This window comes from Grus americana, chromosome 4 (assembly GCF_028858705.1).
Source record: "Grus americana isolate bGruAme1 chromosome 4, bGruAme1.mat, whole genome shotgun sequence".
NCBI classification, from domain to species: Eukaryota; Metazoa; Chordata; class Aves; order Gruiformes; family Gruidae; genus Grus; species Grus americana.
Genome location: NC_072855.1, coordinates 54,302,148 through 54,316,628, shown reverse-complemented (window position 1 = coordinate 54,316,628; position 14,481 = coordinate 54,302,148). Strand labels below are relative to the sequence as shown.

The 14,481-nt window shown below is 41.8% G+C and overlaps 1 protein-coding gene across 1 annotated transcript in view; it reads right to left on the bottom strand.

The window, feature by feature from the left end:
- The window catches only part of MTTP (microsomal triglyceride transfer protein), a 29,368-nt gene extending 15,468 nt beyond the window's left edge, over nucleotides 1-13,900 (bottom strand). Inside the window, exons 1-7 of the mRNA XM_054825296.1 lie at nucleotides 13,728-13,900; nucleotides 8,723-8,910; nucleotides 7,996-8,139; nucleotides 5,917-6,024; nucleotides 5,061-5,177; nucleotides 3,746-3,885; nucleotides 2,751-2,901 (exon numbers count right to left, since the gene is read on the bottom strand). Coding sequence (XP_054681271.1) covers nucleotides 2,751-2,901; nucleotides 3,746-3,885; nucleotides 5,061-5,177; nucleotides 5,917-6,024; nucleotides 7,996-8,139; nucleotides 8,723-8,910; nucleotides 13,728-13,788 — 909 coding nt within the window. The 5' untranslated portion in view covers nucleotides 13,789-13,900. The remainder of the gene's footprint in view (nucleotides 1-2,750; nucleotides 2,902-3,745; nucleotides 3,886-5,060; nucleotides 5,178-5,916; nucleotides 6,025-7,995; nucleotides 8,140-8,722; nucleotides 8,911-13,727) is intronic.
- Between the last annotated feature and the right edge of the window lie 581 nt (nucleotides 13,901-14,481).

Genomic DNA, 14,481 nt, shown 5'->3' with positions numbered 1-14,481 from the left:
AAGAAACTGGTGCAGGTATTTTGACCTTTCCTCTCTCACTTGCCTTTGCCTCTGTTATCTCAAATTATCGAGAACATTCCTTGGTGAAAACTCAGCTGTTCTTTGCAGCAGTGTTTACTGCAGTTTTCCCAAGTAGGAAATAACACTAGCACCCATTCGACCTTTACTAAAATACTTCCCCTCTTCATGGATTTTGTATTAGGCAATAACACTTGAACCTGCCGGCAAATAGAAGTATCATTCAGCAGTACAGAGTGCAACTTCCATCAACTGTAATAAACAATAATTAGGCAACAATGATTGAGACATAGGATATTTCCTGAGGATTAATGACCAGCTGGGAGGAGCTGGTGTTCTGAGGCACAGATGTGTCTGTTAACCTCAATTGGTGATTAGCACTTAGCACCAAGGTCAGTGTGGCTATTAAAAGCTGAAATTGGATAAACATATGGGGCACTTTCTATGCCCCCTGTTGAAGTTGCACCATAGCCTGGCAATGAATCTCTAACCTCATTAATCCTGTATTTTCTCCAGTGCAGAGCCCAGCTGTGTGGGCTGCTCTTAGTCAGCTTATCCCATATCCTAGAGATGAGCAAGGTGGGAGATGTGAGCTGGAGCCATCTCAAGCAAAAGAGAGTGGAGACCAAGTCTTCCTCTTTGGGGGTGTGTGTGGGGGGTATGCTCTAACCATTCAACTGCTACAAGGAGCAGCTGCTGTCCCCTGCAGTGACCATGACTTCAGAAAAAAAAACATTCACAACTGATTTTTGTGAGGGGCCTCATTCTCCTGATGTGAACGTCAGGCAGTTTGGATTGAATACCCCAAGGATTCAGGCACAGATGCATGCACTTCTGCATGGCAGCTCAGCTGACCTCAGACATGAATCTCTGTCTCTCTGACAGAGAGATCAGACCACAGGTCTTGCAGGCACATTAGAAAAATTCAAGCCAAACCAAACTGAGCAGGAGTTGGTTTTGAATGTCAGTGCTTGACAGCTGCTTTACCAACCTACAAAGGCTGGCTGCCCAAGACAGAACCAACCCACCTCAATTTCAGAAGGGGCAAGCATCCATTCCTGTAGGAACCATGAGCATAAAAAAAATGTAAGAACCATGGGCTCTTCTGAAAAAGCATGCTTTATGATGTCTAAACACAGAAATCTAGGCGTAAATTTAAATGTAAGTGTTGACCATAACCTCACAGAAGCTAGTGCTGCAATCTGTGATGTGGGGATAGCAGTGGTTATTTTACCAAATTAATAGAGATAAGACCTGTCATGATTTAAAAAGGGGTTTGAAAATATAAAACTGTAGGGCATACTATGTCAGCATGGCATTAATACATGCTATGATATATAAGTACCAAATGTTATGTTGCTGCTTCGGATACAGTGTTCCGTTTATAGACCCCATCTTTTCATAGCAGTTACTGTAAAATACAGTGAGAAAGCAGGACTTCATTCTCATCGTGCCATTAGGTTTATAATGACATAGCTCAGTCCTCAGGCAGTGCTCTGGAATTATACCCCATGTTTGTTATCTTGGTCTGGAAATTATCTCTATAACTATTATGACAAACTTGGTTCCAAGTGACAAATTGGTGAGCACAAACCCTGATGGGCAGAGTCAGGGAAAAAGCACCTGTCCCTGCTCTGTTTAAGAGCCCTTGATGTTCCCTGTTCGAAACTGCTCCAGCACGCATGCAGCATCATTTCTATTTCATTTCCCCCAACATATTTTTTTTTATCTTCTCTGTGGCTCAACAGGCATTAGACAAGATAAATTATTACAGTGCAATGGTACATCCAAATAACTAGCACAAGTTCCAATATAGTAAGGTATTCGTGCTCATAAGGAGTATCTCTGGAGGACTAAAATTATGTGTGCAGAATAGAAGCCTTATCTTGCTTATCAAAAACTGACAGAGAAGAATAATAACCTTTAAATTAATGTTCCCATTCACTGCTAAATTCATTCCACAATGATAATAGCATTAAAACTGTTTGCTAACAATTACTGTAGCAATTTATATTAGTTTATGATGAATAGCATCAGTACACCAAAAGATGATGCATTTACAGCACCAAGCTCTTTGTAGTCTTTAGATGTCTTGAATATAAACAAAACAAGCCGTTTGTTTTGGTTGGTTGGGGGTTTTTTTCAGAAGAGGAGAGATGAAAGCAGTGTTGGATTTGCCAAGAATACTAAAGCCCCATTTTATACTTATAAAATACCTATAAAGTCTCTTAAATAAAAGACTTCCTTCAGGGTCAGGCAGCAAGAAGAGTCTAGATATATTACCAACAAATATTTAGCCTGCCTAAGGAATGGGTAACTACCTTTAATTTCTAGTAGCAGTTCAGCTCCTCCGTGACAGAATTGTTTATAAACACTGGCCAACCATCTTAAAAGTCACTTCCCCTCCATTACCCACAGGAAATAAGCTCCTGCCAACTCAAGGTTGGCAAAGATGAGATAAAACAAAAGGGGGTTGTATTTTCTAATGGTCTTGAGAAATGCTGCACTCAGTCTTTGAAAGAGAGCGAAAAGGTTGGTACCTTTAGAGGTAGATCTTAAAACATCCTTGTGTGGTGGAGCACCACTGCATCACTGCCATGCTCCCCACTCCGGGGCATATCTTATATTGCTACGTTAGACCTTTCCTAGTGGGCTGCTTGGACAGAAACTTCTTTCACACCTTTTCTGCTCAGCTAACCGACCTGACGTCCAACCAGCCTGCGTTTACTTACTGAAGGACACTTTTTGCATTCGGATTTGACTGGCTCTGCTACTAGCGGCATGGCAACGTAACTGGAGTCCAAGGTCTTGATAACACTGGCGACTTGCTTCCCAGCGATCAGTCCAGGGCCAGCTTGTACTGACTTCAGTTCCAGTCTCTGCCTGTGCATCCATACAGTGAAGACACCATTAGAGCAGAAATGCAGAAATCACAGCAAGAGGAAACAAAAAAACCCCTCCACAGACCAAAAATACAGAACACAGACTTATTGAAGTCTCATTTTAAAATGTTCAGAACATGACAAGCCTATGGCTTTTTAAGGTAACAGAAGTATCCGATACCAGCAGAATTACTGCTAGAGGTATGTGGCATAAAATACCTAAATAATAGACTTTCTGAAGTATGGATTTATTGCACCTGGTAAACAGCCTTCAGTAACCATATACTTTCTGAAATGTTTCATATATTTGTTCATAAGACAATCTGGAAAATGAGATTTTGTATGTACAATTTTTAATATTATAATACTAAGGAGATGCCTGAATCATTTATCTTGTATGAGTATCTCCAAACTTTCAGTGTTTTACAGCCTGGAGTCGAACAGAGATCTAGGTTTCACTGCTGTTTCCTTTCTATGCAGCAGATTTTGTTTTCCATACTCCTGAACTTTCACATACTAGAAATGGAGATCCTTTTGAAGTATTTCATAAGAAATGAAAGGACACAGAAACAGAACACCTACAGAAGTAATGTGTAGCTTAAAATGTTTTGGGCAATTCCAGCTGTTTACATGTAATTTCTTATGAATGTCATTATTTATTATTCGCAGGATGGAAGAGCCCTTAATCAAAGTTTGACTAGGTACCATACGGATACAAAAGAGACCTAAATCCTTACCTGGAGAGTTTAGAGCCTTAGATCTTGATATTATAAGACATACACATATAAACTGTCTTGAACCACTAGTCCTGCCACTATCAATGACAGTCAAATTGCCCAACTTACTTTGAAACTATTTTGGCACCTGATTTTCGTCGGGAATTCAGAAGCAAAACATAATTTTCTTCTGCCTTAATGGATTTAATGAAACTGTCTTCCAGCACATAAATTGTGGCAGATGTGGCTTTTGTACTGACATCTAAAATCTGAAAATAATCAAAAAATAAACCAGAAAAAGGGCTGATCAATAAACAACAGAACAGGAAAAGAGCTCACAGTTTGAATCAGGGCCAAACTCATAATGAATTAGAGCCAAATGGGGAAGGTACATGTGGGTTGACAACATGTCAAGCTAAGCCTGTAAACCAGCTTCTCAAGAATTCCTTCTGCAGCAAGAAGCCACTCACTTCTGCACCATGTGTTTCAAATTCAATATGTACTAGGGGAAAAAAAAGCAGGGAGGAAGTTTTGGAGCAGGCTGCAACTGAGAAAATGCCTGGTACTACACTTAGTTAAAAATACACTAAATAAGATGAGAAGCTTTTCCAGGGAAATGTCTTGTAAATAAGATTGTCATGTTCACACTTGGGAAGCAAAGCCAGCCACCTTGCTTAATGTGTTTGTAAACAAGATGAAGTCTTCGTGGCAAGTGTGAAAATCAAGAACTCAGTCATAGTGTTAAGCCAGTTTATTAACAGAGCGTGTTCTACCTTTGTACTTCTCTGAGCTGCGAAAGGTCAGTTTCTGACGCAGAGAATCCCAGTGCCTTCAGCATGTGTCCAGCCTGCACTCTAGTAGTAACCACTTAGGAAGGCATTTACTAGTAGTGAGGGACCACTAAGGGCTTCAGTTACCTCTACAGCACATTATGCCTGTGCATTAGGGAAGTCTTTGACTTTCCCAGCAAGTCTGACAGGGCTCTATTCAGGAGTCAGCATCTTGCCCTGCATTTATCGTGTACACTAAATACTGTGACTTAGCAGCTGGGAAAAAGGTTACAATTGTCACTATGACTGTATATGTTTTCCTCCAAAGAAAAAGAAGCCTCACATTGATTAAAAATTCAGTACAGACAGGACAAAAGTGCTGTAAATCTGCATAAAACCTAAAATACATTATGGATGAGATTCAAAAATGATGAGGATTGGTGTGCTGCACTTAATGTCAGCGGAGCCAAGGTGGTTTGCGCAAGAGGAGAATCCACTCCCTGTTCTCCCCATGGGTACTACATAGGAAATTTCTACTAATAATACTACAAGATGTACATGTAGAATTTGCTTTTTGTAATGCAAGAAAGGACTTCTGAGAAAATGAATAATAGATATTAAGGATATATTTTTAAATAGACAGAATAGATTTTATTTTGTTAGAGAAGTCATACCCGGTTGTGACTGTTAAATCCTTGTTTTTCTATTTCACAGGAGTCCAGGGCTTTTATTTTAGTCACTTGATCTTGCCGCACGTGGTAAGTAGTATCGCATTTGCCAGATATGTCCACCTTGAAAAAAAAGAGTTAGATTAGGACAATTGCTTGAATTTATCTTTGGGACCCTGGAACACCTTCCACAGATGAACCATTTTTCTCCACTGTTGGAATCTTTTACATGAGATGCTGCACTGTTTGGGTTGGTTTACCAGTTTTAAAGGTATCAGTGTTTCTAACTACCTGCTTTGGATAGGCGGGGGTACTTATGAAGGAAAGTAACAATGTTTGTTTAAACAAACAAAAATTAGGAAACACCTGGCAGTTGGCACTATACTTACAAATCAAGTTAAATTCCAGCTTTGCTTATGTGGACAGATGTAAAAATTTAACAATGTAATGCAGGTTAAATGGATGCAGCTAAACCATTGCTAACTTTGTGTGGATACTCTAATTTAAAATGGCCTAATCCATTGAATTGAGCTTAGGAATCAACTAGACTTTAAACATCAGTATAACCTCTTTTATAGTGACCTGGTTTAAGATGGTATATTACCAAATCCTGCTAAATTGGTAAGAGCATTTTAAATTGGATTTCACCAATTCTTTATGTTAATTGCAGCAACTTGACTTGTGTCACCAAATAGTCAGAAGGCTGTCTTTACGTCCCCAACCTCAAATGTGATCAAAAGGCTGATTTCTGTTGCACTTCATTCCTTCTGAAGTCAGTGGGAGCCACAGGTCTACCTTCCAGAGCAGACCAGGCTCTGCCTGTTTCTCTGACGATGATTATCTTGCCAGTAGAGCACATTACCTCATGGGCAGTACCAGAGTGCAGCTGTAGCTGGAAAAGGCTAGCCAGACCTCTCTTAATGTTTTGAGTAAAAACAGGTTCATTTTGATACGAGTAGAAGTTTTTGACCTGTAGGAATAAAAAACAAGTATATAACAAATCTGGTTAAGTGAGAAAGGGATAGTGAGGGTCCCCTCTAAAAAAACTCCCTTTATTTTTTCCTGATTGGGAAACTGAATTTGGACCTGTTGTCCTTATTTAAGCAAACTTGAGTCTGCAGTGTCTGCCAGTAACACTACAAACATGTTTCAGGCTTTAGCTGTACTTAAATACTGTTTCAGTGCTGTGAGCGTCTTTCCTGCCTGTTAACTAGAGAGACTTTAGAAGAGAAATGGGAAACTACATAATTCCACAAGTGACTTATTTTTGTGCATAATTCTCAGATAATCCCTCCCCACACACACATAATATCTGTTGCACTTTATCACAGATTACAAAAACCCAGAATGAATCATAGTTAAATCACAGTTAAAATGACGTGTCAAACACATCACAACCTTTGCACCTCATGGGTCAACTGTTGTGCCTGAGCCTCTCTGGTAAGAAGACTTTGCACCTCCACTTTGCATTCAAGGTGCTTTAAAGGTGCACATTTTTCAGGACCTGTAAGTGCAATCAGCACGTTATCTCGGGGCAACCCTGGAAAGTGAAATCACTGTGCCAGGGATGAAAGTATCACACCACAGAGAAATCATAAAAGGACCATCCAGATCCTATTACCTGAGAAAAAGCCCAAGTTTTTAATGCTACATCTCAATCTAAGTGAACTGCTTAATGTACTGGGAGCAGATGTATTTTGACTCTGTTCTTCTGATACCTCTGTCCTCATTTAGGGATGTGTACAGTTGGGACCTAGTGCTGTCCTGTTTCTTTTTATGTTGTGTAAAACTGATGACAAGGCTGAGTCTGAAAGTTTCTGAGCAAGCCTGATAGCAGCTGCAATTCAGTAGGCTGAGCTGGCGGCCAGGGTATGTGCTCAGTGCCTATTTACAGCAGGAGGTAAAGATCCTGCCGGGATAGGGTGTCACAGCCCTCACCCCGTTCTGCAGAAGAGAAAAGGGACTGTGACCTTCAACCTTCCTCCCTTCTCACTGCCCCTCTGCCCACGTCCCACCTGCTCACTTGCTTGGGCTGCGGAGGAGAGAGCAGGGCTCTTGGCCTTATGGTCCCGGCCACAAGCAACGAGAGGGTGAAGAAGTGTGGAGAGGCGGCCGGAGCAGCCATGGCTCAAGCCTTGCCGCTCCCTGGCCAGAGCAGTAGGCTGAGCACAAGGGGACAAGTGAGCAGCTCCTCACGGAAAAACAGGGGGAGGTGGATTTACTTGATTCCCTTCCTGAGCAAGACTGGGACTCTGAGAGCTACAATTGGACATGGGTGCTCCTGTGGTGGGACAGTGCTTCACTGCTCTCTCAGGGCAAGCTATAAAACCCGGGCACAAACTGAGACACACCTGCTCACTGTCCCTTCTCTTCTGATTTTTGGAGACTGCTCCCAGTAGAGGAAGAACTTGAAAGGCTGTTTCAGGATCAAGCTCATTAACTTGGGACCACTAAAACTGCAGGTGACACTGAAGTAAATAAGCAAGCCAAAGAGGTGGGAAAAGCAGTCATGCTAAAGTATTTGCTAAGGGTTTAAAGTGATTAACACTGTTCCTCACAGACTCGGTATAACCTCCCTCATGACAAACTATATTTCCTTTTCGGCCTTCAGACCTTGGATAAAATCCTGGCCTCACTGAAGTCAACAGCACAAATCTAATGCAGCAATTGTGCATATATCTGCATGTGTACCCATATATTTGTGGCCAGTCTGCTGTTACTTCGATACTGTATGGTGTTTTCAACACACAAGAGTCTTGGGCTGGAAGGCCCCTCGTACAGGTAAATTACAGTCTGTTCTGAACGACTGTATTTTGTATAGAAAGATAGGACTCGATGGCATATTAAGAACACCAAAAGGACAGTGAATTCTCCAAGCCTGTAAGAAAAAAATTTGTCTCAGGTTTCCTCAGAGATTGAATTTTAAAAAATGTGGTCTTACTTTTCCACGGACTAACTCAAGAACTATGGGCCTCTGTAAAGCTTGCAGATATTCTTTCCCGATGATCTTCTCTGTGCTTTTTCCTTTGAAGATGTTTTTAGCAGCTGGACGTTCATTCACATTTTCAACTTGAACATCTCTTATCTAGCAAAGTAAAAGCAGAGAAAATTCATTTAGAGAGCAGTCTAGCATTGACCTGAGGTAGGCTGGATAGACTAAATCACCTAATACATCTTTTTTATTTCTTAATTTCTGGTTCTGATCATTAATCTTCCATGATCACTATGTCTATGTTTTCAAAAGAAACCAGGAGTCACCACTGGGGAAATAAGGGGCAGAAAAACTCACTGTAAAGCTAAGCAGCAAACCCAGTTTGTACTTAGCAAACGTCATGATTTGCAGCTAGAACCAAGGACTTCAGACAACCTACTGCCCCTCAAGTAGGTGCTTGCACACTGATTTTTTTGTAGCTCTAGAAACTGTATGAAGCAATTTCAAAATATACGAGATATTCTGAAGTTCTGCCTTATGATGTCAGATATATTCTTGTGAAGTCTTATTCTATAGGAATCAGCTTATTGAAGAAGCTGGTTTTAGTTGATGAGACTAGTGAAGAATAAAAGATTTAGCTCATCTTCTGAAAACAAGTTCTTCAAGATTAAATTAGCAGCTAGATAAATGCAGAAAAGATTGGGCATGTTCTAAGTTGTCTGATGGCATTAATTACCGTAATTTTGACCAACTGGTCATCATCATTGTCGGGATTTCTCCATAAAAGGTTGACATCCACATCAGAAGAAATCCGGTAGCCTGCACTTTTCTGCAGTGATGCCTTTACCCGGTCAACATACACTTCAGCTGAGTAAGCAAATTTATATAGCTTGTCATTATTTAAGCTTGGTCCAGTAGTGTGCCCTGTTTGGAAAGCAAAAACAAACATAGTGTTTTAGAATTGACTAACTCACATAATCTGTCATTTTCTCTAAAAAAACACCTTTAGAAAAACTAAAAATTTAATTGCCAAACAAAAGATTTATGGGACTGATCCTGCTACCCTTGATTACAGAGGCGTCCCACTGGAGCAGCTGGGCTTTTTTTGTGATTACGTTGACACTAATGTCATACATTTAAGAATGTTCACAAAATCCTTTGTTCTAGCTCTACACTTAAATGAACAAAAGAGAGTCAAATTCCTTACTTGGATATGTTAGCATTAGAAATTAATCCAAAATTATTTGCAACTGAAAATACTGTAATTAATCATACAATTTCTGTGCTTAGCAATTTGAAATGCACTGATGTAATTTGATGGAGCCAACAGAAATTGGTCTCTGCACCTCTTGCATGTTTATTTGGAATCTTTCCATTGAGAGCCTTGCCTAGGGGTGACATGAATGTAATGAAGATATTGGGAAAATATTTTTAGATTAAATAATTAAGTCCTTGTTCTTTAAACTAAATAATTATCCCTGTAGCTGTGCCTCTGCTGTTAATCAATGTAGTTTAAGGGATATAAAAAGCCAAATTCTAGCATAAATGCAACTTGCATACCAATTTATGGTGCCATTTCTATCATCTGCATTAGCAACAACTTGGAGAGGCTGTTTCCTAGGGATTCAGTTGCTCTCTTGTTAGTGTAAATGAAATCTATAGTATACAAATGACTTTTATTTTTCCTTTATAAAACTACTTACTACCTCATCCTTTCCTATCTTCTCTTTCTCTTCTCTCATGCACAGCCATCTGGGGAATGTGTGGCACCAGTGTCACGGCTCTCTACCCAGCCTCAGGCACAGGAATTAAGACCATGCCCCTAAAATCTGTGTCTAAGGAAAATCAATTTATTCATGAACACCCTTTAAACATTTTGTCATGAAGGGTACACATAACATCCCTTTTCACTGCTTTCGAGGGCTTCCCTCCTCTGGTGTGGATGGCTACAAAGGTCTCTTCCACACAAGAAAAAATGATGAAGTCAGTTTGTAGAGGGAAGGGAAGGGAGGACAAGCTGGCTGCACACGAAGTGCTGTTACATCCGCAAAGTAAATACACATACAGTGACCTTAGGTGCTATCTGTAAGCAGCACGGCACTAGCCTCTCAGACCTGAATGCTGCACCACTGAATCCACTGGGAATTTCTTCATGGGGTTCAGGAGGTGCAGGGCAGAAACAAAAACTTCACAACAGAGCTAATCTAAGAAAATCAAAGTGCTGTCCTCAGAGAGATGCATCTCAGTCTTATGACAAGTGAGACGGAAAAAAAAAAGAAAAACCTATCAAAACATCTCAGAAGAATTCTTAAGCATGCTCTAATGTAATCAGTGTGTTCAAAGTCCCTTGCAGAGAATCAACAGGCTGTCGTGATTTATGTCATGTCCCTTAGTGTTTTATTTGACTCTGCTAAATAAATTTCAAATCACTGCATTGGTAAAAAGGAAACCCAAAGTATTTTCTCATTTCACTCTCAGGTTTTAAATCCCAATTAGGTAGGTGGACAGTGTAGTTCCAACACAGCTGTTGGATATATATGGATATATTCTGCAGTGCTCAAAGAATCCCAAACCCCCTTTTTTCAATGTTTTGCTCACTTTCTTTCCCTGTTCACTCAGATGTCACAGCAGTTGATTCAGGTAAGCTTCAAAGAACCTTTTCCTGAGAAAAACAGCAACCCCACCAGGTTTGGTCTGCAAGTTGTGTAAATTGGCGAAGCTACACAGAACTAAACTGACTTACGCTTTACGCCAGCTGGAGATGTGGCACAAGTTTGGTAATCCCGGGGGGGAGAAGCCTGCTTGCATGTGAGACCTCAAAGCTGTGACTATTGATATTTTTGCAGGGAGGCTGAAGCATTAATGTTGGCACGACAGGGCTCTTCTGGTTTTGCATGTCTTGTGTGTCTGCTTCAAAAAAAGTACACCAAGCGGCGTACAACCCTTCCTTCAGGTTTACTGTGAATTTCCTAGCTGCTTCCCCAACTCCCCCACACTCCTATCAGCTTTGAAGCTACATTGTCCTTGAGAGCAGAGGGTGCTCAGTGCCTGCCCAGAGATGGCTGCACCTTTCAGGGACACCCCTGGTTCTTTGCAGTACCTCAGAGCAGGTCACTTCCTGGTTTGAAATGTCCTTCATTTGCAGCAGAAATGGCAGTACTAATGATTTAATATCAGCTGAGATTTTATGGGTGCCACCCACTAGGGGCTTTCTAAATGCAGAGGGTGACACAGTCCCATCTAAAGATAAAGGTGGGGGAAAAGCACATCCAAAAAAATGATCTGGGTGCTGAGAGACATGTGTCTTACTAGTTAAGGTGGATGTTTGTGGTTTTGCTCCCTCTCTCTTTTCAGTTAAAATCTCCTTTCACCTATCCTCTCCCTTTTCCCACAGCTCAACCCGTAGATCTTTTCTTCCTTATGCAAGAGTTCCATCCCTCTTCCTCCCTTTTAGCATTTGCTTGTCCCCACACACAAAAGAGCTGCTCCCTCCTGAAGGAAACAGATGAGCAAATGACACAGCAGCTTCCTGCAAGTGTCACGGAAGAGAAGAATAATTGCAAAGTATTTCTGGGAGCTAGAAGAATATTAAGTTCTGAAAGCTTTCACCATTTCATATGTGGAAAAGACTGCAGGAGCCAGGGCAGAAGATGCCTTTAGTTGCAAGACTGGTGTCACTAGTGGAAAAGGGTGAGCCAGTGGTGGACCATAAGAGGAGCAGCAGGGATGAGGCAGTATTGAAGGCAGTCTCAGGGAGTTAGCACTTACCCCGGTGGAAATGGGAAAGCCACGAGAGACAATTGGATAGTGTGGTCAGTTGAGAGACAAGGGGGATATTGGTGGCTGAGGGACAGAGACAGTGTCACTGCCCAGAACTAGTATTCAAAACAGTGTAACTAAATTTTCATGCCATCTTTCATGAAGAAAACACAATAAAAAGGAATATTCCTACACCTTTCTGATAGAAACTTTTCTTTAAAAAAAACCCCACAAACTGCCTTTAGAAGCTTTGTATTCAGCACAGTACTGGGATCCTTGCTGCCCATACAGCCATTGCCATTTCGGCTGATGGCAAATGTCCTACTGACTGAGAAGGGAGGAGAGATGGACATAAAAACTGCAATCAGCCATGCTCTCTTGGGGTCAGAAGTGCCTGCTTTCAAGGTGGAGTGCATAACACATAGTTTGACTAGTAATGTTAAGTGTCTGTCATTAAGGGTAACATGCCAAGTCTATAATTAAATCATGATACTGTATAATACAGAAGGTTACACTGCATGAGTAGAGACAGCTGTCAAGTCCTGTGCGTTTTATTAATACATATGGCATGCACAGCATGTGTGTCTAACTACTTGCTGGCTCTACCTTCATAAATTATATTTGCCACTGTTTCTGATACCGGATAGCTTTAAAAAGCAAAGCCCATCCGCTTTGAAAATATTTTTCAAGTGGAACTGCAGTAGGAAAGTTTCATGTGTGCTGATCTAGCTGACTTAAAAGAATATTCCTTCAGTATTTCCAAAAGGCAGCATGGTCCAGTGGAAAGGTAAAACGCTCATCCTAATCCCAGCTCTGCCACTGAGGCACTAAGCGGCCCTTGGGCCAGTAATTTAGCTTTCAACCTCTCTGCACAAGAGAGAGATGAGACCTGGCAGAGCTGAAAGGAGGACTAATTAATCAGAAAATACTTGCTCAGTACCCTGGGGATGTAAAGTGACAAGCAAATATTACTTCACATCAAGAAGAAGCTTTGCTTAATTGATATTATGGAGAAGCTGAGAAAAGCAGACACCAGAAATGTGGCATGTTGGTATCTAGCCATAAATGTTACTTGCCAATCTCATGAAACACACTCACAGGTAGAGGAATGGCCTGCAAACTTCTCTGCTTTGTAACTCCTGTCATAAGAGGGTACGGAGGTAGGAAGGTTGCCACTCTGTGCTTACACAGGTACAGCGTGCTGGTTTCCCCCCAGGGAGCAGGAGGAGGCACCCATGAGAGCATCTCTACAGCCTTTTTTACAGTTTAACCTAGGATGGCATGCCCCACTACTCCTCATCATGATGAGGACACCCTCATTAAACTAGAAACTAGGTGTTGGCTCATGTTTTAAGGTTGCTGCTCCTCTAAATTTAATGTCAGGTTGTACACGAAGGCCACTACTACAGACACCTTTCCTTGCTTCATACACTGGCACTGCTGAAGTGGGCAGTCTCCAGATTTCATACCCTTGACCTTTGTCAGGACACCTGAGTAACGCTCTGCTCCCAGGGCTTGTGCAGACATCCAGGTTTTCATGACTTATTGCAGAGCAAGCTCTCCATGAAATTAATGGGATGCTTGTTACTGACTTCAGTGGTAGCTGAGTCAACTGCTCAGAAGCTGAAACCTGGAGAGCCCTGAGCGCTTCCTGGCTCTGCTCTGCCACAGCACTCCTGTGTGTTTAACTTTTGAGGATGTGAATAGTCCCTTTCAAGTCAGTGTTCTCACAGCATGTCCTGACTAAGCAAGGTCAAGATCCCCAGTCTCCTGGGGGCACCGCTGGCCCTGTGCACCTGAAAACATTGTCTCCTCCATCCCCTCTCCTGACATGAACACTACAAGCACTTAAGCCTTTGGAATTACTAAAGGCAATTTGGTATTAGTCAAGGATGGACGAGTAAAGATGATCTGTTTTGATGCAAAAATTTGATTATGCCTTTGCTGAGCCAAAAGCTGAACCAAGCCCAGTACAGACCTACCTTTAACAGAGGCTGAGTAGGTGGAAATGATGCAAAGGAACAGCACGGTCAGAAGAATCATGCTGAATTCCCCCGAGCTCCTGACTGCAACATGAAGTGTGAGAGCCTCCAAGAAGTAAGTTGCCGAGAGTGGACGGGTGCTTGCAGAGAGAGCCGCCGGGACCCAGCCACACTGTTTATCTAGATGTAGTAAAGGTCAGATTCCAAATTCCACACTCAGGTACTAAGTTCATTGAAGGACTTCCAGTTAATTATTAAGAACTCAGGTAACTGGTGGTTTCTACCCCATTTTATCGATTGGCTCAGCTTTCATTTTTTAATAGTGAGCCCACGCAGCCACATTTCTGAGTGGGGGAGCCCACCTCCAGTCCTGGCAGATCCAGGAGCCCCTGCCACTCCTTCTCTGTTTGAACGAAAAGGTGTTCAGGTCTCTTGCTGCCAGAGGCCAGATCCTTACCACTGTCTCCACTGTTTTGTATCATCTCTGTGAGCAACGCTAGAGGTTGATGCTTTTTAAGGGTCTTCCTGGAAGCAGAAGTACATGGGGTTTATCAGTGCCATCCCAAAAAGTGATGCTACTTTGTTATGGAGACTCAGGTGCAATGTCAGTTCCTGGTATATTGTATTGTACCAAATAAATTCTCTTTGTTTCAGCAGCCCCAGCCCCCATATTACATCATTGCAGTAGCAGAGACTGAAAAGATGAGATAAACTTGCCATTCTGTCCCACCTTGGTGAAGAGTACTTGCATGGC